Genomic DNA, 26,460 nt, shown 5'->3' on the forward strand with positions numbered 1-26,460 from the left:
GTCAAAGTACAATGGAGATGAAAAACTACAAGCCCTGAACATCTTGGCCATAATGCAGCAGGCATAAGTCACAGGCAACACACCACGTACAAGGTGCATGATCCTCAGAAATACAAACTGCTGTATCGTTCTTTTAAGACCCTTGTATCGTAAACTTTGAGTAATTCTAGAACATAATGGTTTACACATACATTTGAACATTGCCCAGCTTGTAAAAAAAAAGTGTCACTCTACGTTTCACTCCTAACGTGGGGATTTAACACGTAAACATTTTGAAACTATAGAAATGTTACAAATAAGTAAACAAAAAAGAACAGCCATATGAGCGTGCCCCTATGGTGGTGGGTACATTCGTGCATGGAACAGCCAGCTCAGACTAGCGCTGCCTGCTCCCATTATACCATTCTCAGAAACAAGAAAAGAGACAAAAAGAATCTTTGAGTAGGAAGTTTATTCCAGAGTCTCACGTCCTTGATACCTCGCAGATTGTAGGCATAGATGTAAATCTGCGTCCCACACCCACGGATAAGAAAATGCTTTCAAACAAATCATTGATTGAAATTCATACACCAGAGTCATTGATCAAAATGCATACACCAGAGCTATATGCTCCAGTCCCAATGCCCGGCAAATTGCAGACCAGGTGAGTGAGTTAGTGTATTTTAATGTGTTTTTTCAATGTTTTATGTGGATTGGTTTGGACTGTGCGGCTTTTTAGCCGAAACAATAAAGATACACTTGAGACACAAAAGACAAGAAACAATGACCTGTGGAAATTTAACGAGAGCTAAAATAAATGGATTAGCGATCCCCACCGAACTCACTGATTGACAAATTCACGACGTTTCAAAAATATAAATTATTCCAAATAATATTTATTTTAAACGTTTACTTGCTGCGGTTATAACACCATAAAAAGTGTGAATATTACAGCATTATTTACAATTTCATTTGCAATAAACGTTGTTCAATCCTTATAGGCGCGCTAAAATAAGGACTGATGAAATGCCTCATCATTCCAAGATGGCGACCGTGCTGGTACGGTGTTAGAATGTCGGCCATGCCAGGTTGGGGAGGGTTTCCAACAAAACACCGTTCCGGAGACCATCTTTAGAGAGGAGTTTAAAGGAGATCACAGCGGAGAAGGTGATCTGTTTCAAGCTGTCTTCCCCGGCACCTGGAACCTTCGTAACTAAGGTTCGCTTTTCCAGTTCCAGCACGGGCAGTGCTACAGACAGCATTGCACCCGCAGTCAGCTGCCCCAGGGGCCTCGGTATGGGCTGCCGGGAGGCTCCCCGCGTGAATTTAGCTGCACCCTCTGCCCTACGAGACCTGCTCAACTCCGATGTAAGGGAGCTACACTGCAAGGATGACGAGGTCTGCGTGGTGGGCCTCTTCGGCAAGGCGGCGGCCCGCCTTATCTCCGAGAAGCACAATCTGGTGAACACTCTCTGCGACCGCCAGGTTTTCCCTCTCTTTCATCGAAAACCGGGGGGTCTCTATGAGGAAGAACTCCAGAGCGAGTCGGGGAACGACTCTCGGGGGCATGATAGAAAGCAGAATAGTGGAAAAGAATTAGAGGAACAGCAGCAGTGTCACAGGAAGCAGAATGCAGGAAAGGACCTGGAAAAGAGTCCAGACAGCCCCCGAAAATCTGAGGGACAGGATATTGAGGAGCACCAGGAGTACAACAGGTTGCCTGAGGGGCAAGATAAAGATGAGTACCAGGGGTTTAACAGGAGGGCGGGAGAGGAAGACATGGAGGAGGACCAGGAGGAAGACGAGGATGATTATGACCGGAAATCAGGAGGACAGGATATTGATGAGCATCAGGAGCAGGATTATAACTTGATTCAAGCCTATCACAGCCAGGAGAGCAAGGTGCTGTTCCTGGTCCTGACCTCCGTGTGTGACAGCCAGCAGCTGCTGGAGGCATGCAGGGCCCTGGGCGACGACACCACCCACGCCGAGGCCCACGATTTTTGGAAGCAAGAGGAGAAGTTCTACTGCATGAACTTGCTCTACCTCTTTTCTGTCTGTCACATACTGCTTCTAGCCCACCCCACCTGCTCCTTTGATATTACGTACGACAAAGTCTTCCGGGCCCTTGACACACTTCGCCAGAAGCTCCTGCCTTCCCTTAAGGCATCCATCAAGGACTGTTCAGTTGGCCTGGATTGGAAGCTAAACTGCCGGTCCTGTCCTCCTAGGCTCCTCTTCGTTTTTCAGCTGAACGGGGCCCTCAAAGTGGAGAGCAAAAATCCAGATTCTTTAAGCGAAAAGCCCAAAAAACACTCTCCCAAAAGAAGATTGCAGCATGCCTTGGAAGATCAGATATACAGGATTTTTCGAAAAAGCAGAGTGCTGACCAACCAAAGCGTCAACTGCCTTTTCACTGTCCCTGCCAACCAGGCGTTTGTCTATATCGTGCCAGGACAAAATGAAGACCCCGTTGGCATGTTGTTGGAACAACTGAAGCATAATTGTGTACAGAGGGACAATGAGTCTCCCATGCCCATCTCCGGGCCCCGGCGCTTCCAGATGATGAGGCATAGCCGACAACTGTCTTTCAATATCGAAAGTAACACGAGCTCCTCTGGCCAGCTAGTTGATTGCACACTCAAAGAGTTTCTCTTCCAGCACGTGGACCTTGTGTTGACAAAAAAGGGTTTTGATGATAGCGTGGGCAGAAACCCACAACCGTCACACTTTGAACTACCCACTTATCAGAAGTGGATCTCCGTAGCCTTGAAGTTGTACGAAGCTGTGATTGAAAATAAGGACGACGAGCCAGCGCCCTATGTTGGAGGCTTGACTGCCAAAGTCCTGAGCAACATGAAAGTCTTGGAAGGCTTTCTAGACGCGGACACTAAATTTTCTGAAAACCGTTGCCAAAAGGCACTCCCAATGGCCCACAGCGCATACCAGTCAAACCTGCCCCATAATTACACCACCACTATTCATAAAAACCAGTTGTCCCAAGCGCTTCGTGTGTATAGCCAACATGCCCGTGGGCCAGCGTTTCAGAAATATGCCCTCCACCTCAGTGAAGACTGTTACAAGTTCTGGAGCAGCGGGCATCAACTCTGTGAGGAGAGGAGCTTATCTGATCAGCATTGTGTACATAAATTTCACTTCCTCCCGAAATCAGGTAGGTGACTGGCAGCCAAAGCTCTTTAGGGGTGCAGTGGTTACATTATCATAAGTCAGTCATTCTTTATTATTTAATATGAAATAGTTTCTGATGTGCCAAAGTAAAAATAATAGTAAACAAGAAGGGACACTTGTACCCGGTCGATGCACCTGCTGCTGCCTTACAGATCAAAACAATTTCCTTATTTTTTTCAATTAACTTTTTTACCCCCTTATTAAAATACAATACCGCCACGTCCTTCTTCATCATTATAGTCCCTTCGTTGCTGTTAGATGAACTCCCTGTGCCCGTTTTTTGTTTCACTGGAATTATTTTGCTGATAATTACACGCCTCACTGGGCGTTGACACATACCTTTGCTCTCTGGTTGTTAACTTCTATTAGGTGAGGGTCGTGAGTGAACGCTTTATACATTCACCCCATAGCCTTTGTAAAACTTAGACTGAATCAAAATTGAGCAGCAAGTTGGACCGCCTTCATGGGTCTGAAGGGTGAGCTTTAGTCTCTTTCCCTCAATTGTTTGGCCTCAAACCTGACTGGACGTCGGGTGTTTTAGATCAACCCTGACAGGAACCAGTGTGCTCCCACAGTAGGTCCAGGCAGCGCGCTTCAAGGGAGTCAAAGCCCTCTATCGCAAGTAGATTCTAGATAATTTACTCGTACAGCCTCTTGAGCCATGGCATGGCCGCGAGTCCAGCTGTAATGCTGTAGTACTGACTCCCGGTGCCTTACCCGTGCATTCTGCCAGAGTAGGAGAGGGAAGCTGCTATTCTGTGGGAAGCCACTCAAATCTGCCCCCTCTAGCCAGCCTTCTTAATTTTGTTGGGGTTTACGGGATGATATTCTGTTTGCATTAGTTGTGTGTCAGAACCAGGAGCTGGGGAAAACAGTGTCTATCTTGAAAGGGAACACTATAGTATTTTTGGGCCTTGCAAGCTGCCTGGGAAATCTCTTGTGTGCTTCAGGTGTTCTGGCACTGTGAGTATTTTTTGAGTTTTGGGTAGCTTTCAACATATTTTTTTTCTTTTCCCCGCTTTGAACTGGAAATGTCACTAGAAGCAATCTCATCACCCTAAACCAGGGGCTTTTTCTCCTTTAGGGCTAAGGGGCTGCACAACAGTATTAAACACAAATATTAAATAGATTCACTTGTTTAGAGATACAATCGTACCTCTGAACAAATCAATGTACTTAACTCTGGCTGTCTTCTCCCAGGATGCCTGCCCAGCCTCGCTTTGTAGTAGGAGATGGAAGCCAGGCAGTAAATCAACTTCTCTGCACTGTGTCACAGGGCTTTGCTTTCTAAAGCACTTCATTTCCATTGTAGTCTGACAGTATCCACTGTAGTCCAGTGACACTTTTAGCATCATGGTTTTGGGTTTTAGGGTCTTCGTCCCTGTGTGAGGGCAGGCATCTGTCATTCACAGGCATCGATCCCACTCTTTCCCATTCGTCACGCAGTAGGAGTGAATGCAAGCACGTCTGGTTTAGTGTCTTGTCCTTGGTCATGATAAGTGTTATAATGCTAATCTTGGGTTATTGATGTTGTGCTGAGACCCTTTGTCACCTTAACCTCCCCCACTTTGACACCCCAGGTTCTGGCTGCAGATCGCTGGTCCCTTCAGAAGTGGAGTTGCTGTATTTGTTCCTTCCTTAAATTGTTCCAAAAGACAAGCAGGGTTCTGATTTCTCTTGCAAAGTTTATCGATATATCCCAGTCAAGCTCAAAGCGAGAAATATGTGCTTACAGGAAAGGCAGTTATCTACTGTATGGGTTAAAACTGGCCCTATCTCCATGCCCTTAACATTAATGCCAAAAACATGAATTGATTTGCGAACAATGAATGTTAAAAGCGTTAAGGTTATGTGTGTCAGTGATTTCGTCCCTCTTTTGCCACATTTTAATGTTGCATTCGCCAAAAGAGTTAGCTGTTTCATCACGCTCTGGTTATGTATTTCTTTTTGTGCATTTTATTATTCTTGATTGCGTAGCAAGTAGGATGTAGTCTGAGTAAGTGAGTGCTTGGAAGGGAGGGGGGGGCGACAAGGTCGGCTATGTCCTTGCAGAATTGGAGTCTGGGTGGCCTGTAGATCGCACGGAGCGAGGAGATGGGGTTGGTCTGAATCTGGAAGTGTAGGTGTTCGTGGGTTGGCTGAGACTGTGACTCGGTGGTTGCCAGGCAGAGGGTGTTCTTGCAGACTATGGCAATGTCTCCTCCAGGCTGGTTGGCTCTGTCCTTGTGGATGATTTTGTAGTTGTTCGGGATGGCCGTGGTGATGTCCAGGGCAGAGGTGGGGGTGATCCATGTCTCCGTAAAGAAGGTGACGTCCGGGGCAGTCGAGTCGAGGAGGTCCCAGATTTCTACTGCATGCTTGAGACTCAACTTGTAACATGATTTGCAGGATAAAGTTAAGGGAGACACGTATCCAGCACCTCACTCATTTTATTTCTTGATATTAATGGGTGCTACCCTCAATTTCTGTCTCACCAGTCAAGGACCATATTTCAGTGTTATTCTGTATGTGCTCATTCCCCACATTTCGATTCTTTGACTACTAACACCTGTTCCTTACTTCAAGAATGCAGCACTCTGCCTAGTTTCCACTGGGCTTTCTACCCCATCACAGTTAGCCCTTTGAGTGCCAAATAAAGACAACGGTCTGTATTACAGCTCTTTAAATACCGAGTTGATTCTGTAAAGCCTAGTCTGATCAGTAGTGCACCCATCAAAAGCTACTGTAGATACGTTAGAAGACTAATTCTTCAGGTTTATTAACCTTCCAAATTGCTCCAAGAATAACTGCTTTGTAATGCTAGTTCAAGGAGAGCATGCTCTGCCATTTAAACAAATGTGAGTAAAGCAGTTACCATGCATGTCGATGGTCCTGTGGGTTGGCCTTTACCATCACATTTGGCAGAATCTTTTCTTTCATTAGGAGCCAGCATCAACTCGAAGCAGCAAAAATTCATTTTATTCAAGACCCCCCAAAGCTATGAGAATGGCTTGGGTGGCATCTATTAGTGATTATTAATTTAATATGCATTAGAAACAACTGCTGTTGTGCTCATACCCAGATTTGGCAGACAGCACCACAATGTAGCAGACTGTCACAAGCGCCGGTAGTAAGAATTAAGTGCAGGTGCCGAGCACCGGAAACCACCGGCTGAAATTAAGCACTGTTCTCCGCACACCCGAGTTCCCTGTAGGCTGCGTATTTATGCGCCTGCCCACCCTCTTTTCATACTTCGCACAGAGAGGATGTCAGTGCGCAGGAAGAAGCCCTGATAGACTGGCCATTAACATTCTCTTGTTGATTTCTGTGCCCCAGGCTGCATGAAAAGTTTAGGTTTGTTGACCAAATGGTTTATGGCTGCCCTACCCCCTTACCCCCCAGTAAAGGGACTCCTTATTTATCATAAGTAAAACAATTCAGCATGATAATGGATTGGAAATCAACCTCGCACTGTAGTAGCAATGACCTCTGGGCACCGAGAAATGTAAGTTTTTATTTGAAGTCGATAAAATCACAGCGTATCCCTAGCCTTTTTAAAATGCTCACAGTTGTTGCCCGTCTTGGTGTATCTGGTAATTTCATCTCGAAGCTTCCGCTTTTGCACCTTTCAGTTACAGTGGCTCTAAACCTGCTACTAATACTTAAATAAATCAGGCGATTCATATTTTGACCATTAAGCTTTCCTTCTCTGGGGCCTTGTAACGCAAAACATTCCACCCAATGAAAAGGCAGGTATCAGTAAAAACTATGTGAAATGCTCAGCTGTGCAATAATCTTTACATCAACGAAACAACTTCTCAAAACCAAGCAAGCTATGCACCTTATCGCGAGACATTGTGCGCAGACCACAAGGCAGGCTTAAACTAAGTCATTAGTGAAACACCCTTGCCCATTCTGTCTGCCTTCCCACAACCCCTGCTTCTACTGGAGTCCTGTTCTGCTCGACAAGTGTATTATTTTGCTTATCTCAGGTGATTTTTTTTTTTTTTTTTTAAATCTATTTCGTGCAATGTAAACAATGATTGTCAGTGATAATCTACACATGACAGCTGCTGCAATCTACACATGACATGCCGCTGCAGCTCCTCCAGGTTCCTGAGTTCCTGAGACCCACCTCACAGTAAGTACCCCCCCCCTCCTCCCAGCCCCTCGCTCTGCCCCGCGCTACTCACCCTCTCTCCTGCTTCTTTTCTTCTGTTCTTCCTCCTCGCTCCTTGTCTGTAATCTTCTTCTGTACTCTTCTTTTCCCCGTCTTCTCTCTTCTTCTGTGTGCTTCTCAGCCTCTCCTGTCGCCTCTCTTCTTCCTCATCTTCTTCTGTGGTCTTCTGCCTTCTGTTCTTCGTTTTCTGTATCTTCTTCTGTGGTCTTCTGTGGTCTTCTAGTCTTCTATCTTCTGCCTTCGGCTCTTCTGCCTCCTCCGTCTTCTTCTCCCCGCGCCTGCCCTCCTGCCTCATCCCCCTCCCTCACTCGCATCCCCCTCTCTATCTCCTCTATCTAACCCGTTCACTATCTACCTCCCTCACTCCTCCTATCTACCTATCTCTCTATCCCACTATCTAACTCCCTCACTCTCCACCTCCTCCTATCTCTCTATCGATTTCTCTATCTATCTATTTTCTCTATCTAGTTCTTTATCTCTCCCCCCTCCCGCCACCCCCTCTATTACCTATCTTCCTATCCTCTCACTCTACCTCTCACCCTCACCCACCTCTACATCCCCCCCTCCCCTATCTTCACAACCCTACTCCTATCTTTCTCCCTAATCTCCTAAACCTCCTAACACTCACCCCCCTCTGCCCTTAAGCCCCCCTCCCCCAGCTCTTCTCACTCTACCTGTCCTCCCCCTCGCGCTTTCCCGCTGCGACCTCCTGCACGCCCCCGCCCCCCAGCTCCCATTCGCCCCCAGCTGACCCCTCCCCCCCTCCTACCTCATATGCCGGCCGCTGCGCGACAGTGGTAGCGACCCTTGACCCAAGGGTAGGTCGCTCCCCCTGCCGCTGCAGCTCCTCCAGGTTCCTGAGTTCCTGAGACCCACCTCACAGTAAGTACCTCCCACCCCCTCGCTCTGCCCCGCGCTACTCACCCTCTCTCCTGCTTCTTTTCTTCTTTTCTTCTTCTCTGTTCTTCCTCCTCGCTCCTCGTCTGTAATCTTCTTCTGTACTCTTCTTTTCCCCGTCTTCTCTCTTCTTCTGTGTGCTTCTCAGCCTCTCCTGTCGCCTCTCTTCTTCCTCATCTTCTTCTGTGGTCTTCTGCCTTCTGTTCTTTGTTTTCTCTGTGTTCTTCTGTGTTCTTCTGTGTTCTTCTGTGTTCTTCTGTGTTCTTCTGTGTTCTTCCGGTCTTCCGCCTTCGGCTCTTCTGCCTCCTCCGTCTTCTTCTCCCCGTGCCTGCCCTCCTGCCTCATCCCCCTCCCTCACTCGCATCCCCCTCTCTATCTCCCCTATCTAACCCGTCCACTATCTACCTCCCTCACTCCTCCTATCTACCTATCTCTCTATCCCACTATCTAACTCCCTCACTCTCCACCTCCTCCTATCTTCCTATCTCTCTATCGATTTCTCTATCTATCTATTTTCTCTATCTAGTTCTTTATCTCTCCCCCCCTCCCGCCACCCCCTCTATTACCTATCTTCCTATCCTCTCACTCTACCTCTCACCCTCACCCACCTCTACAACCCCCCCTTCCCTATCTTCACAACCCTACTCCTATCTTTCTCCCTAATCTCCTAAACCTCCTAACACTCACCCCCCTCCACCCTCAAGCCCCCCTCCCCCAGCTCTTCTCACTCTACCTGTCCCCCCCCTCGCCCTTTCCCGCCGCGACCTCCTGCACGCCCCCGCCCCCCAGCTCCCATTCGCCCCCAGCTGACCCCTCCCCCCCCCCCCACCTCATATGGCGGCCGCTGCGCGACAGTGGTAGCGACCCTTGACCCAAGGGTAGGTCGCTCCCCCTGCCGCTGCAGCTCCTCCAGGTTCCTGAGTTCCTGAGACCCACCTCACAGTAAGTACCCCCCACCTCCCAGCCCCTCGCTCTGCCCCGCGCTACTCACCCTCTCTCCTGCTCCTGCTTCTTTTCTTCTTTTCTTCTTCTCTGTTCTTCCTCCTCGCTCCTCGTCTGTAATCTTCTTCTGTACTCTTCTTTTCCCCGTCTTCTCTCTTCTTCTGTGTGCTTCTCAGCCTCTCCTGTCGCCTCTCTTCTTCCTCATCTTCTTCAGTGGTCTTCTGCCTTCTGTTCTTCGTTTCCTGTATCTTCTTCTGTGTTCTTCTGTGTTCTTCTGGTCTTCTATCTTCTGCCTTCGGCTCTTCTGCCTCCTCCGTCTTCTTCTCCCCGCGCCTGCCCTCCTGCTCCTGCCTCATCCCCCTCTCTCACTCGCATCCCCCTCTCTATCTCCCCTATCTAACCCGTTCACTATCTACCTCCCTCACTCCTCCTATCTACCTATCTCTCTATCCCACTATCTAACTCCCTCACTCTCCACCTCCTCCTATCTTCCTATCTCTCTATCTATTTCTCTCTCTATCTATTTCTCTCTCTATCTATTTCTCTATCTCTCCCCCCTCCCACCACCCCCTCTGTTACCTATCTTCCTATCCTCTCACTCTACCTTTCACCCTCACCCACCTCTACAACCCCCCCTCCCCTATCTTCACAACCCTACTCCTATCTTTCTCCCTAATCTCCTAAACCTCCTAACACTCACCCCCTCCACCCTTAAAGCCCCCTCCCCCAGCTCTTCTCACTCTACCTGTCCCGCCCTCCCTCGCGCTTTCCCGCCGCGACCTCCTGCATGCCCCCGCCCCCCAGCTCCCATTCTCCCCCAGCTGACCCCTCCCCCCCCTCCTACCTCATATGGCGGTCGCAACTGCGCAGCGGGCGCGCCGCTGGCGCGCCGGAGGCGCACCAGAGGCAAGCCCATCTGCGCCCGTCCGTGCCTGGCCCGCGCCCAGCGCCACGACCCCTAGCCCCCAGCTCTCCCAAGCCCCGCTGATCCGCTACGACCCCACCACCCTCCACGCCCTCAACCCAGGACGCTCCAACACCTGCTTCCAAGCTCACCCCAAACGCACCCATGGACCCTTCGCCTGCAACTCCTGCAAACGCATCTTCCACCACGCAACTACCACGACCACAAGCACACGCGCCATCAACCACCTCAAGTGCATCCTAGTCAATGCTCGCTCCGTCCACAAACACGCCGTTGAACTCTGGGACCTCCTGGACTCCACAGCACCGGACGTCGCCTTCATCACGGAGACCTGGATGAACGCCTCCTCTGTTCCAGACATCGCCACCGCCATCCCCGAACGCTACAAGATCTCCAGGAAAGACTGCACCAACCAAGCAGGAGGAGGTATCGCCATCGTCTTCAAAGACTCCATCAGCGTCACCACCTCCACCGAAGACACCCCTCTCGCCGCTGAACACCTGCATTTTCAGATTCGCACCGACCCGAGGACCACCCTCAGAGGATCCCTCGTCTACCGTCCTCCCGGACCATGCGCCCCTTTCACCGACGCCATCGCCGACTTCATCTCCCCGCACGCCCTCGCCTCACCGGACTACATCCTCCTAGGCGACCTCAACTTCCATCTGGAACAAAACAACGACCCCAACACCACCACCCTGCTCGACAACCTCGGCCTCAAACAACTGGTGAACACCGCCACCCACATTGCCGGACACACGCTCGACCCTATCTTCTCCGCCAGCAAACACGTCTTCTTCAGCCACACCTCCGCCCTACACTGGACCGACCACAGCTGCGTCCACTTCACATCCCGACGCGAGACCCGCCACCTCCGCACTCAACCCATCCCTCGTCGACAGTGGAACAAGATCCCTGAAGAGCAACTCCTCGCCACCAACCAACCCACCCTCACCACCGACCCCAACGACGCAGCCCTCAACCTCACAAACTGGATCTCCAACTGCGCAGACAACCTTGCTCCCCTCAAACGCACGCATCGTCAGACCAACACCAAAAAACCTCTCTGGTTCTCTGACACCCTCAAAGAATCAAAGAAAACTTGTTGCGCCCTTGAGAAACCCTGGCGCAAGGACCACACCGCTGACAACATGACCGCCCTCAAGAACGCTACCCGCGAACACCACCTGATCCGCGCTGCCAAAAGGAACTTTTTCACCGACAGGCTGGACAAAAACAGCCACAACAGCAGAGAACTCTTCAGCATCGTCAAGGAGTTCTCCAACCCCAGCGCCAACGCCAACGCCGTCACGCCCTCACAGGATTTGTGCGAATCTCTCGCCACTTTCTTCCATCGCAAGATCAGCGACCTCCAAGATCAGCGACCTCCACGACAGCTTCGGACACCAGACCCAACCAAACACCACCGAACCCGCATCCCCGGCCATCACCCTCAACAACTGGACCCACATCAACACGGAAGAAAACGAATCCATCATGAACTCTATCCACTCCGGCGCCCCTTCAGACCCCTGCCCGCACTTCATCTTTAACAAAGCCGACGACATCATCGCCCCGCACCTCCAGACCGTCATCAACTCTTCTTTTTCTTCTGCTACCTTCCCCGAATGCTGGAAACACGCCGAAGTCAACGCCCTACTAAAGAAACCTACAGCTGACCCGAGCGACCTGAAAAACTTCCGCCCCATCTCTCTTCTGCCTTTCCCAGCCAAAGTAATAGAGAAGACCGTCAACAAACAGCTGACCACCTTCCTGGAAGACAACAACCTGCTCGACCCCTCACAAACCGGATTCCGAACCAACCACAGCACTGAAACCGCCCTCATCTCAGTTACAGACGACATCAGAACCCTGATGGACAACGGTGAAACAGTCGCCCTCATTCTTCTCGACCTCTCGGCTGCCTTTGACACCGTCTGTCACCGCACCCTAATCACCCGCCTCCGCTCCACCGGGATCCAAGGCTAGGCCCTGGACTGGATCGCCTTCTTCCTCGCAAACCGTTCCCAAAGAGTTTACCTCCCTCCGTTTCGCTCAGAACCCACCGAGATCATCTGCGGCGTACCTCAAGGCTCATCGCTCAGCCCAACACTCTTCAATGTCTACATGAGCCCCCTCGCCAACATCGTACGCAAGCACGACATCATCATCACCTCCTACGCCGACGACACCCAACTTATACTCTCCCTCACCAAGGACCCCGCCAGCGCCAAGACCAACCTACAAGAGGGTATGAAGGACGTCGCAGATTGGATGAGGCTCAGCCGCCTAAAGCTGAACTCTGAAAAAACGGAAGTCCTCATCCTCGGCAACACCCCGTCCGCCTGGGACGACTCCTGGTGGCCCTCGGCACCGCACCGACTCCCACAGACCACGCCCGCAACCTCGGCTTCATCTTGGACCCTCTTCCCCATGACCAAGCAAGTCAACGCTGTGTCCTCCGCATGCTCCGCAAGATCTTCCGCTGGATCCGCGCCGACACCAGAAAAACCGTGACCCACGCCCTCGTCACGAGCCGCCTGGACTACGGCAACACCCTCTATGCCGGGACCACAGCCAAACTCCAAAATCGCCTGCAACGCATTCAAAACGCCTTGGCCCACCTCATCCTCGACGTACCCCGCAACAGCCACATCTCCGCACACCTGAGACACCTGCATTGGCTCCCAGTCAGCAAAAGGATCACCTTCCGACTTCTCACCCACACACACAAAGCCCTCCACGACAAGGGACCGGAATACCTCAACAGACGCCTCAGCTTCTACGTCCCCACCCGCCTCCTCCGCTCCTCTGGCCTCGCACTCGCTGCTGTCCCTCGCATCCGCCGCTCCACGGCGGGTGGGAGATCTTTCTCCTTCCTGGCGGCCAAGACCTGGAACTCCCTCCCCACCAGCCTCAGGACCACCCAGGACCACTCCGCTTTCCGGAGACTCCTAAAGACCTGGCTGTTTGATCAGCGATAACCCCCCCTTTTCCCCTAGCGCCTTGAGACCCGCACGGGTGAGTAGCGCGCTTTATAAATGTTAATGATTTGATTTGATGACACCTTTCCCTTGCCTTGGACACGTTATCAAGAGATGTTATCCCGGAAACAAGACCGCACCTAGATAGATGTGCACATATTTGGAGATTAGCCATGCATGAACGGTGATAAGTTGTCAAACGCATTACCTGTCGTTTACATTTAGTAACCTTATTTTAATAAAAAAATACACCAGTTCAGGGTTTGCAACGAGGGAGAAATATAAGTGTGGAAAAAGTACTTTCTTTTACTGTGGTCAGTTAACACAGCACTCTAAGGTGGCCTTTTGGGAAATCTTTGGCATGAAACACATTAACATAATGATTTGTGTAGTAGCCATGCAGTTAACAGAATAATATATATTAGCCAGGAGGTAGCCGTTTGACTTCATATAGCTTACAATGTGTCAAAAGAAATACTTCAAATAGCTGTGAGGTGAAGAGCAGGAATGACTGAATAAACTTTCAGTGCCATAATACTTAGGCAGGATTTATTTGAATTGTCTTTTGAGACCTTAAATTCCTCTAAACTGGTAACTAGAAGTAACCTCACTGTATTTATTTTGCTCAACACAGTGCTCATATCTGAAGGAGAAAAGCATAAGTTTCAGTGATCAGAGTATTTTTCAAGCTTGCAATTACTTTCTGTTAGCCTCCCGCCCATTATCTGAGGCCACGTTTGCTGGTTGGCCCACTCCTAGGGTGACCACCCGTCCGTAAATTTCACGGACTGTCCGTAATTTCGCCCTGCTGTCCGTTGTCCATGATGAAAGCTTTAACGGACGGCATTTGTCCGTAATTTTAGCCTTTCACCTAAAGGGCAACGGAGGCAGGGCGAAATTACGGGCAGAGGAGTTTCCCCAGCTGGGCTGGAAGGCAGGGGGTCTCCTGTGCTCTGAGGGAGGGAGGGGCAGACAGATAAGAAAAGGCCTTCTTGCCAGGGGGTCTCCTTTCCTAAAGACATGCAAATGTGGGCAACTGGTAAATCTGCAAATACAAAGGGGCTTGAAAACCTGCATTGACTTTACTAAAAGGAGTCACTTGAAGTTTTCTGGTGGGAAAGATATTACTTTCAGAGAGGTATTGTAATGGTGTTCCAAGGTGAGCTGTGGAGTGTGTGGTTTTAATGGAGTGTTATAATTTTTTTTATCCTAGGTATACAGGGAGTGCAGAATTATTAGGCAAATTAGTATTTTGACCACATCATCCTCTTTATGCATGTTGTCTTACTCCAAGCTGTATAGGCTCGAAAGCCTACTACCAATTAAGCATATTAGGTGATGTGCATCTCTGTAATGAGAAGGGGTGTGGTCTAATGACATCAACACCCTATATCAGGTGTGCATAATTATTAGGCAACTTCCTTTCCTTTGGCAAAATGGGTCAAAAGAAGGACTTGACAGGCTCAGAAAAGTCAAAAATAGTGAGATATCTTGCAGAGGGATGCAGCACTCTTAAAATTGCAAAGCTTCTGAAGCGTGATCATCGAACAATCAAGCGTTTCATTCAAAATAGTCAACAGGGTCGCAAGAAGCGTGTGGAAAAACCAAGGCGCAAAATAACTGCCCATGAACTGAGAAAAGTCAAGCGTGCAGCTGCCACAATGCCACTTGCCACCAGTTTGGCCATATTTCAGAGCTGCAACATCACTGGAGTGCCCAAAAGCACAAGGTGTGCAATACTCAGAGACATGGCCAAGGTAAGAAAGGCTGAAAGACGACCACCACTGAACAAGACACACAAGCTGAAACGTCAAGACTGGGCCAAGAAATATCTCAAGACTGATTTTTCTAAGGTTTTATGGACTGATGAAATGAGAGTGAGTCTTGATGGGCCAGATGGATGGGCCCGTGGCTGGATTGGTAAAGGGCAGAGAGCTCCAGTCCGACTCAGACGCCAGCAAGGTGGAGGTGGAGTACTGGTTTGGGCTGGTATCATCAAAGATGAGCTTGTGGGGCCTTTTCGGGTTGAGGATGGAGTCAAGCTCAACTCCCAGTCCTACTGCCAGTTCCTGGAAGACACCTTCTTGAAGCAGTGGTACAGGAAGAAGTCTGCATCCTTCAAGAAAAACATGATTTTCATGCAGGACAATGCTCCATCACACGCGTCCAAGTACTCCACAGCGTGGCTGGCAAGAAAGGGTATAAAAGAAGGAAATCTAATGACATGGCCTCCTTGTTCACCTGATCTGAACCCCATTGAGAACCTGTGGTCCATCATCAAATGTGAGATTTACAAGGAGGGAAAACAGTACACCTCTCTGAACAGTGTCTGGGAGGCTGTGGTTGCTGCTGCACGCAATGTTGATGGTGAACAGATCAAAACACTGACAGAATCCATGGATGGCAGGCTTTTGAGTGTCCTTGCAAAGAAAGGTGGCTATATTGGTCACTGATTTGTTTTTGTTTTGTTTTTGAATGTCAGAAATGTATATTTGTGAATGTTGAGATGTTATATTGGTTTCACTGGTAATAATAAATAATTGAAATGGGTATATATATTTTTTTGTTAAGTTGCCTAATAATTATGCACAGTAACAGTCACCTGCACACACAGATATCCCCCTAACATAGCTAAAACTAAAAACAAACTAAAAACTACTTCCAAAAATATTCAGCTTTGATATTAATGAGTTTTTTGGGTTCATTAAGAACATGGTTGTTGTTCAATAATAAAATTAATCCTCAAAAATACAACTTGCCTAATAATTCTGCACTCCCTGTAAACTGTATATTATTCAAATCTGTATTTGAGAAGCACTTTTTTATTTATTTAACCGAAATGTATTTGCGCATTTTGTAGCAGCCTTTATTATGATGTAATTGTATTTTTCACAGTTCTTTCAGGTACCTCGGTACCTCATAGTACTAACAAACACTGGCAAAGCCAATAGGTCTCATCTACGAAAGAGTTATTGGCTTTGCTAATGTGTTTTAGCGATTAGCCATGTTATACACCAGAGTAGCTGCTGTTCAGCATGGCTTAAAGCTAGTGGCATAGTGGTGTGGAGTAGAGTAGCATAGGAGCAGTGGCGTAGTGCCCAGTGGTGTAAAGTGCAGTGGGGTACAGTGCAGTTGTTTAGAGTGCGTCAGCGTAGAGTGCAGTGGCATGGAGTGGCATGGGACAGAGTAGAGTGGCATAGAGTGCAGTGGAGTAGAGTGGCATACAATAGAGTAGCAGAGAGAGCAGTAGTGTAGAGTGGTGCAGTGGCATAGATTGCAGAGTAGACTCACATTGCAGGGAGTGCAGTGGTGTAGTGTAGAGTGGTGCAGAGTAGGGCAAAGTGCTGTACAGTTGAGTGATGCAGAGTAGAGTGGCATAGAGTGCAGTGGCATAGAATGCAGTAGTACATAGTACATTGGTGTATAGTACGGTGGTGGAGAGTGCAACACTGCAGAGTAGAGTGTCAGTGCAGTGATGTAGAGTGGAGTAGAGTGGCACAGAGCAGTGGCGTAGAGTAGAGGGCAGTGGCGTACAGTGCAGTTGTTTAGAGTGCATTGGCGCAGAGTGCAGTGGCATAGAGTGGCATGGGGTAGAGTTACATAGAGTGCAGTGGAGTAGAGTGGCATACAATAGAGTAGCAGAGAGTGCAGTAATGCAGAGTGGTGCAGTGTCATAGAGTGCGGAGTAGACTCATGTGGCATAGAGTAGAGTGGTGCAGAGTGGAGTATTGTAGAGTGGTGTAGAGTAGAGTGGCAGCCAGAGCAGTGTTGCAGAGTGTCAGCTTGCAGTGGTGTAGAGTGCATTGAACTAGAGTGCAGTGGTCAGAGTGGTATAGAGTACAGTGGCGTAGAATAGATTGTTTCAGAGTAGAGTGCAGTTGCATAGAGTGGAGAGATGCAGGGTAGAGTGCAGTGGCATAGAATGCAGTGGCACAGAGTGCAGTGGCATAAAGTAGATTATTTCACAGTAGAGAGAGGTGGCTTAGAGTGGAGAAGTGCAGGATAGAGTGGAGTTGCATAAAGTGGCATAGAGTGTGATGGCATAGAGTAAAGTAGTGTAGAGTGCCGTGGCATAGAGTGCAGAGGTGCAGAGTAGATTAGAATGATGTACAGTGTATTGATGTAGAGTGCAGGGGCATAGAGTTGAGTGTTACAGAGTAAAGTGCATTAGCATAGAGTGTATTAGCTTAGAGTGCAGTGGCGTACAGTGCAGCGTTGCAGAGTGGCAGAGAGTGGAGTTGTGCGGATTAGATTGGTGTTGCCTAGACTGGAGTGGTATGGCGTGCAGACGAGCAGAGCGCAGTGGTGTAGAGAGGCGCAAAGTGCAGTGGCTTAGAGTAGAGTAGCATAGAGTAGAGAGGCATAGTGTGAAGTAGCCTAGAGAGCAGTGGCATAATGTAGAGTGGTTCCGAATGGAGAAGAGAACAGTGGCATGGAGTGGCGTAAAGTGGAGTGATACAGAGTAGGGTGCAATTCTGATAAATTCTGAAGTCTATTTAAATGTCGTCATGTGATAGAAAAAACTCTTTCCTAACCTCAGTATCCAGCAAGATTGTTGCATAAATCCTCTCACTTTGAAGTCAGAAAAAGGAAAGTAAACACTAAGGCCCATATTTATACTTTTGTTAGCGCCACATTTGCGCCGCTTTTTAACGCAAAAGCGGCGCAAACTTGCAAAATACAATTGTATTTTGTAAGTTTGCGTTGCTTTTGCGTTAAAAAGCGGCGCAAATGCGGCGCTAACAAAAGTATAAATATGGGCCTAAATTCCCACTGAACACAGAGCCTGACATTTGACTTTGTTCTTTGAATGCACAGCAAATATGATAAGATAAGAACAAGATTTACAGGCCTGTTTACAGAAAGCGAGCACTCGGCAGGATACTGTAAATAAGGTTTTGGCAAGGGAAGGGACGAATTCAAGCTGCATAGCCTAAAACAAATAAAGCCAGCAAATTGAAAGCAACAAATTGTGAGTTACAAACCACAAGGCCAATGGCAAGCAACGGGCAGAATGCATTCACAAGGAAGCACTATGAATTTACTTAAAGTGACAGCTGTGGTATACTTTGTGGGGAAAGTCCAGTATTTTAGTCCATATCTTGCAGAGGTTTGGCTACATCAATCACCCAGGTAGTATGACAAGAAACCTGGAGTGGTTTCCATGTTGCAGGATAGGTCTGTACACCCATTCTATCAGTTTGCCACCATTTCCTATGGTACAGAGCTTCTGGCTTAGTGCAAGGTAGCAGACATGAAATAGGGCATTTAATGATTATTTGAGGTGGTTGTAAGTAAGGAGTTGACCGGGGTGAAGATGGTAGTCTGCCACAAGGGTTTTGAAATTTAGTAGCTCTCTGTTCAGAAACAAAGTCCCCAATTTTAAGACACCTACAACATGCCACTGATGGAGTTGCCATCCTGTGCGAGTGGGAAGGCTTAGCAAAGGTAGTGCAGGAGCATAGGGTTTCTTCGTGTTTGTGAGTTTACAGGTCCTGGCAAGGCAAGAGAAAGCCATGCATGATAACCCCGGATGGTGATCCATAGAATGGTCTGTAGGAAAAGATGAGCAGTGCATTAAGCCTTCCTTAAAAGTCTTTACTGCTAAACCCCATCTCATGCAGGGCGGTGGGCAGAAAGCCAGCGAGCCACCCATTGGACATCTGCAGCTGAATAAAAGCATTCTAAGTCCAGAAGATCTAATCCACCGCAGTCACAGTTAGCTTTAGAGTGGAAAGAGCTCCCGATGGCGCCGCAGCGACCAAATCAGATGTGTGGCCTGTCTGAAGAAGGAATGAAGGACGAGCAGGGGAAGGTTTGCAAAATAATACTATCATTGGGATAGCACACCATCTTCGCTAGTGCCACATGGCCTCTACAGAAAGCAGAAGAGAAGACCAAAAAGCAAACTGGGCTTGGAGGGACCGTTCGCTCTGCCAAGATTTTCATCCTGGAAATCAGTGTAAGAATGGTAGATATTAATCACTAGGTATCAAAAGGTAACTGGTTCCCAGTTCAATCTGAGATCTAATTGTGTATGAAGGCGAAAACAGTGCCATATGTTAAAGAAACACTAATTAAATTTTAAAATTTGTAAATTTTGTTTGTGCAATTTACATCCCAAATATTTTGAAGATTCTTTATGTACTTGACACTTAGGGATAACCCAGATCTCTAGTTTGGCTTTTGCTCAATTTCAAAACCATATAAAGACATGGACTAAGCGGGCAATTGCCTTGCACAACCTTGCAAGGGGTCTGGCCCCTGCTCACCCTTCACAAGCACTAACAGCAGACCATTGCACCAGAAGAGTTTGCCAAGGTGGATGGGTGTTGATTGTTCAACCACTTGACAGTGCCCCTTCTGTTTCGCTCCTGTGTGCAGACAACTCCCCAGGTACCCAATACCTTCAAATAGTCTTGGTGGACCCATCTTGTCTGATTTTTGGAATTGTCCCACCTTGTTCTTCTCTTCTTTATTCATCCAGTTGTTAGCAACAACCCTTTGAATTACTTGCCGTGGATCTCCCATTTGATCTCGATTTCATCCTACTCTTTTATTATCTTTGATTGGTAGTCCGGGCTCCCATTTCTGAGATAAATGTAGAGTCCCAAACATACACTCTAGTGCAGTGAGACTACAGACAAGTTATGGGTACATCACATCCTGTCATTAGGTGTGAGACTGTCACCCACACCATCTGCCCTGCCTCTTTAAAATAAATTAGGTTGAAAGTCCATGGGCGGTTGGGGTAAGCCAGATGTTTTTGTTCAATTTGTTTAAAATAGCATAAGGTTAATTACCTCAATGTTTCCCAAACTGTTTGCCAGGGGTTTTGAAATGTTCAGAAACATAATCAAAATTTTGCTGATACTTTCTCTTCAGGAAAGATCGGGCAGATTTGGGTAGGGGTGATGGCCTTGCCATGAAGGGCATTAATTTACTACTGAACAAGGATGTAATGTGACACCTGAATGTAGCATACCAGGAGGCAATCACAAAAGGTCCACAGTGAATAAATAGTGCTATGTTAAAAAAGAGTAAATAAATGCACTGACAACATAGTGAGGCATGGCCTCTCTTGGGTGTGTCTGTAAAACTGACATTTGTTCTTGAATTTTTGTCCTGAATTTTGACCCTTTGTCCTGAATGTTTGTCCTGAATTTTGACCCTTTGTCCTGAATTTTTTACAGTCCTGTCCAGAATTTGGCTCAAGGCCAGGTGGTCACCCTACCCACTCCATGTTCCCGTTACTAATTTTCCTTGGTTGGCTTTGTCACTCTGTAGCCCTACTTCACTTCTTATCAGAAGGCATAAAACATAGGAGCCAGGAAAATCAGAGAGGGTTCATGAGTATCGTCTTTTGGAATTGTCTGTGGTTGGGCCTGTTAAGTCCATTAAAAGGATTTTGGCACAGAACATCTGTCCTATGTCTACTCTGTCTCACTATTTTCCTACTTGTGACACATACCATCCTTCTTCTCTGATAGCAGGAGTTCTAGAAAGTGGTGGCTCATGCACCACAGTCACTTGGCTAGAGCTACTCCCTACTTATGATTCTGCACACAGTCGAGAAAATGTCACCCATAAACATTCTGGTCCCGCACACAGAGAAAACTAATTAGAGGAAACGTTGCCACTCATTCTAGCAAAGTGTACCACCTCGTCACTATTCTTAGTCTTTCCCCATGTCCGGGAAACATTTGAATAAAAAATCGTGGGTACCACTTCCACACCAATAACTCATGGCATTTCTTCCTCTTTCTTGAAACGAGTTTCATTGTTATTATTAGTATTGTTCATACATCACCCATGACCCACAGTTTCCCATGTATTTGTTTTTCTTACATTAGCAATATAGCTCCAGTGTTACAAGACATGGAAAGAGCTTTGAAAGAAGTTAGGAATTCATCAAACATTTGCCCTTGCATTTGGGCCATGGTATAAAACTTATACCCATCGAGGACTAAACGGGCTCATGACTTTGACCTACCTTCAATTCATAATAAAGCATCAACAGACTCGTTGATATCTCTTTGTCCCTCTTGGGGAAATGTCGGGGTTTGAATTCTTTAAACTGTTTGTCTTTTGGAACCAAAACAAATACCAAGTTAAGGAAGGAACTGGGAAAGAGAGGACAGCAGGATGGGAGAATGAAGAAACTATTGGGGGTTGGGGAGGAATGAAGAAAATGGGGAGATATGGAAACAAGAATGACAGAGGCAGAGGACAGCAGCGTAAGGGAGAGGGTGCTTTAAAAAAAAAAAAAAAAGTTGGTGAGGGGTAGCACTAGTGGAAGAATGAGAGATAAGGTGATAAAAGATTGAGAACTAAAGATGAGAGGCAGACTTAGATAATTGGACTAGAGCCATGTAGAAGATAATAAACGACGGGTAACAAGGTCTAATGGTGCATTGCGAATGCAGGTTTCAGTAGCACAAAGGCACAACTTTTGCTCTTCTTTCATATGCTTGTAGCCCTATGACTGAGCTCTGGGCTCTGTGTCATCTTTGATTTGCTGGTAGCCCCATGACAAGACTTTCTCACTTTAGAGCCTCATTTTGTTTATCATAAAGATGTTAATATATGCCCTGATGTATCCCTGGCTGCAGAGCGTGTTGATCTCCTTTGATCTCCTTGAAGCTAATTGTACCACTGCTCATAGGTTGCAAGGAAGAGGTGCTTGAAAAAGGTGGGTAGCAGTATCATTGTATAATGGAGTCCCCTCTCAGTACACTGCAGCGGGGCCCCCTAAGGTTTCATTACACCGCTGGTTCTAAATGCAATAACCAGCCCTATAATTGGCAGCTGTAAGGACGTTGAAGGCACTTTGGCCAGTGGTGAGTGCCTCCACAGCTTCCGGCAGTCCTCTTTGGACAAAATAAAACTACATTTACACTTAGTGGAAATATTCACAGCCAGTGCACTCCCAACATGAGTGAAACCCTCAAGCAGGCTCTTGGGTAACGAGTCTCTGCAAAACGATTTGAGCTGGTAAAGAATACTTGTAATCTCGATTCTTCCAACTACTTTATTCTTTAAATCGGACCAGCCTCTGGTCCAACCAGACCCCTTCAGATGCACTATTTTACTATCAAGTTTGGAACCAACCTCAAGGAACATTCCAAAAGAGAGTGTGAAGTATTGCATGCATGCATTGTGTATTTTACAGCAGTATGTTCCACGTGAAATCCTTCTAACTTGTAATGTTCCATTCTCCTTTATAGGGTGGCAGATGGTTTGTGTCTTTATTTTTTATATATTTTTTACAGTTTTTTTAAACCACATATTCCTATCGGGCTACATAATTCATAATACCTTACGTAGTTCAGTAATTTCATCACATTAATCGTTCAAAACAGCCTATTTCAGCGGCAGAAATTGTTCCATCCTCTGGGCTCAACTTCAGCTCTGGGACCTCCTGAAGCATGAAATGGGGGGAAAATGTAATAACTGACCTCTAGTGTCTGTTTAGGTTACAGATAATTTGAATCTGGAGCTCAGCAGACTAGACTCGGAGACTGGATGGTTCACTACTGCATCAGAGGTTCTGAGGTTGACCTGTTCGTGGCATCCAACCAGTTGCCCTCCTCTGACCCTAGCTTCCTTTTTTTCTGGTGCTCTTACCTGACATACTCTATCATTTTCTCGCTTTTCTTTTCTCTCTCCTCTCTCTATCTTTATCTAGCTGGGCCTTCAGTGTTTCACGGTCTCTGCTGACCAAGCAAATTACTGCTTTTTGGTCAGATTACCATTCTTTATTAAGTTATGTATTTTGTAATGAAGTAGCCTCAATAAGCTGAACACCACTGATCTTTTCTAAAATGTGTCCTGTTTCTAGGGGAGAAAACTGAACCTGAAAGAAACCCCCCAATACTTTATCACAACAGCCGAGCACGTTCAACAGGCAGTTGCAATTGTGGACGGAAGCAAGCTCCCCGTGATGACCCGTTTGACATCCGAGCAGCCAATTATGAATTCTACCAGGTATGACAATGGTTATTTTCTAATTAAGTGAAGTTTAAAAAAAAAATTAAAACTGTGTTCCGCCTTTGAATTTAGCGCCTTGAAAAGGAAGGGACAATCTAGATCACATAATAGAAATCTTAAACATAAAATCGGACTCTTGAAATGGAAATGTACTCAGACGGGAAATTGTAAGATGGTACAAGTACATTGGCTTTAAATGTTTGGGAAGTGAGTGTCTGCAAGTGGAGGATCCAGTGGGTCCAGCTAATCCCATCACAGTTCTCATTTTCTTGCCTATTTAGGGACTACTCTAAACGGTTTAGATAGAAACCTTGCTGTTTGGTCCTTTTTAGGTCATAGTCTACCAGACAGTGCAGCTGTCTGGTTTGCTAAAGACAACTTGGGGACATTCTGAAAACTGACCTAGGGATGCATTCTGCCCGTTGCTTTCAATTGACACAGTGGCTGGCAACTCACTTTCTGGCTTTCTGTTTGCTGGCTTTATTTGCTTTATGCTGTCCACCTTGACTTTGTCCCTCCTGTTGCCCAAACCTTGCTTATTGTATTCTTCCACAAGCTCGCTGTCTGTAAACAGGCCTTCAAATCTTGTTCTTATTTTGATGTTTATTTTTCTTTCTCTGACTTTAGAGTGAGAGAATTTAGGTGACAATGCTGCTGAGTACCCATGTAAGGCACGGCAAAAAAAATAACCGTGCTGATGTATCAGAATTAGTACACATTAAGCAAATTTTTTTTATAGTTCTGAAGTGGGGTGGAAACAAATATTTGAATACGATCAAAACGCATCAATACACTAAGTGATCACATTTGCACACATTATTGATTGTGTGCAGTAAAGCTGTATTTTAGTGCAAATGTAATGGTCATTTCAATTAAAATCTGTTTCTGTAGTGGCAGTGCGCTACCACACCTTGCATCCTCCACACTACACCATTCCACTCCACTCCACTCTGTGTCATGCCACTCCGTTCTATGACACCCCACTCCTTTCTACAAAATGCCACTCCACTCTACACTATCCACACACTGTGCCACGCCTCTTGACTCCACACAACTCCAATCTGTGCCACTCACTTCACAACTCGCCACTCCATTCTGTGCCCCTCCACTTTACTTACCGCACCCCACTCCATCCCACTTCACTATACCCCACCCAACTCTTCTACAATCTAACTCAATCTACTTCATTTCAATCTACCTCACTCCACTCTACCCCACCCAGTTTACCCACCCCACCCCACTAAACCCCAATCTACCCCCACTCCAACCCAATCCCCCCCACTCTGACCTAGTCTACTCCAGTCCACTCCACTACGATGCAGTCTGCTCCACTCCAATCTACCTCACTCCACTCTATCCAACTCCACTCCAGTCTATCCCACTCCACTACAATCTACCCCACTCCAGTCCACGCCAAACAACTCAACTCCAGTCTTCACCACTCCACTCAGTCTAACCCAATGAACCCCACCCCACAGGACCCCACTCCACCCCAATCTGCTGCACTTCACTCAAATCTACCCCAGTCTGTTCCTATCTCCCCAAGTCTACCCCATTTCACTCCAATCTACCAAAGTCCACGCCACCTCAGAGTGCCCCATTCCATCCACCTCCACTACGATCTATCTGACTCCACTCCAAACTACACCATTCCAATTGACCCCACTCCATTCAAAACCCCACTGCAATATATCCAATTCCTCTCCACTCCATTCTACACACTCTCATCTACCCACTCCAATATATCACCTTCCACTCCACCACACTCCACTCCACCCAATTCCAGTCCACTCTAGCTCACTCCACCCTAATCTACCCCACTTCATTCCAGTCTACTCCTCTCCACTCCAATCTGTCCCACTACACTCCGGTCTACCCCTATATATCTCACTCTACTCTACCCCACTCCAATGTAACCCACTCCATCCCAATTCATCCACTCTAATCTATCCCACTGCAATCTACACTGCTCCATTCTACCCTTCCCCAATCTACACCACCCATTCTACTCTATTCCAATCTACTCCACTCCAATCTACCCGACTTCACCCCTCCCCACTCTGCCCCACCCTACCCTACTTCAATCTACCCCACTTGAGTCCAATTTCCCATCCTCTAATCCACCCAATCTCCCCTACTATACCCCACTACTCTCCACTGTACCCCAGTCTATCTCCCTCCACTCCAATCTATCCAACTCCACTCCCTCCCTCCAATCTACCCCACTTCAGTCTACCCCACTCCAACCCAATCTACCCTAATCCACTCCACCATGATCCAGTCTACCCCAATCCACTACAGTCTACCTCGCTCCAATCTACCCCACCCCACTCCACTAAATATAACCCAATCAACCCCACCACACTCCAGTCTACTCCACTCAAATCTACCCAGCTCTGCTCCTGTCTACACACACTACCACATTCCTTTCCAAACTTCCCCACAGTAACGTACCCCACTCTAATCTACCCTAGTCCAGTTTACCCTACTCCATTCCAGTTTACCCCACTCCACACTCCACTGCAATACATACTACTTCTCTCCACTCTAATCTACCCCACTCCACCTCAATCCACCCCACTCTCCTGCAATCTACCCCACTCCACTCTACCACACACCACTCTGCCCAAATCCACCCCACTCTACCCCACTCCGTTCTACTCCTCTCAAATCTACTCCAATCAGTCTATCCCTGTCCACTGCACTCCACTGTACCGCAATCAACCCCACTGCCCTGCAATCTACCCCAATATATCTCACTCCACTGTATCCCGATCTACCCCACTCCAATCCACCACACTCCAATGTACCAAACTCCACTCAAATCTACTCCACTCCAATCTACACCACCTCAGTCTACCTCTATGTACTCCACTCCAATCTACCCCACTCCAGTCTAACCCTGTTCACTCCTCTCCACTCAGTCTACCCATCTTCAACCCAACCCCTCATCATTCCAATCTACCCCACCTCAATCTGCCCTAATATATCCCACTCCAATCTACCCCACCCAACTCCCCTCCAAGGTATCCCACTCCAATCTACCCCAATTTAATCTACCCTACTCCAGTCCACCATGCTAATCTACCCAACTCCCCCACTGCAATCTACCCCATTCTATTCTACCCCAGCGTACCCCACTCTACCCTATTCCACTCTACCCCAGTGTACCCCACTCGACCCTGTGGCATTAACTTTTAGCCATGCTCAACAGCAGTCATACTGGTGTACAACATGGCTAAAACAGAATTGGATAGGCAAGAACTATTGGCTTTGCCAGTGCTACTTTAAGCCAACGAGTCTCTGTACGAGTTTCCCCTTTTCAGGACTTACTATAACACAGCTGCCAGTTTGGTGGTGGGGGTTGGGGTTCATTTCATTAAGTTTTTTTCTAC

The 26,460-nt window shown here is 47.4% G+C and overlaps 1 protein-coding gene across 1 annotated transcript in view; it reads left to right on the top strand.

The window, feature by feature from the left end:
* Nucleotides 1-1,118: 1,118 nt before the first annotated feature.
* Nucleotides 1,119-26,460, top strand: part of SMG8 (SMG8 nonsense mediated mRNA decay factor) — a 58,807-nt gene continuing 33,465 nt past the window's right edge. The window contains exons 1-2 of the mRNA XM_069226417.1: nt 1,119-3,151; nt 22,917-23,062. Coding sequence (XP_069082518.1) covers nt 1,276-3,151; nt 22,917-23,062 — 2,022 coding nt within the window. The 5' untranslated portion in view covers nt 1,119-1,275. The remainder of the gene's footprint in view (nt 3,152-22,916; nt 23,063-26,460) is intronic.

Source organism: Pleurodeles waltl, chromosome 3_1, assembly GCF_031143425.1.
Source record: "Pleurodeles waltl isolate 20211129_DDA chromosome 3_1, aPleWal1.hap1.20221129, whole genome shotgun sequence".
In the NCBI taxonomy this organism is placed as follows: domain Eukaryota; kingdom Metazoa; phylum Chordata; class Amphibia; order Caudata; family Salamandridae; genus Pleurodeles; species Pleurodeles waltl.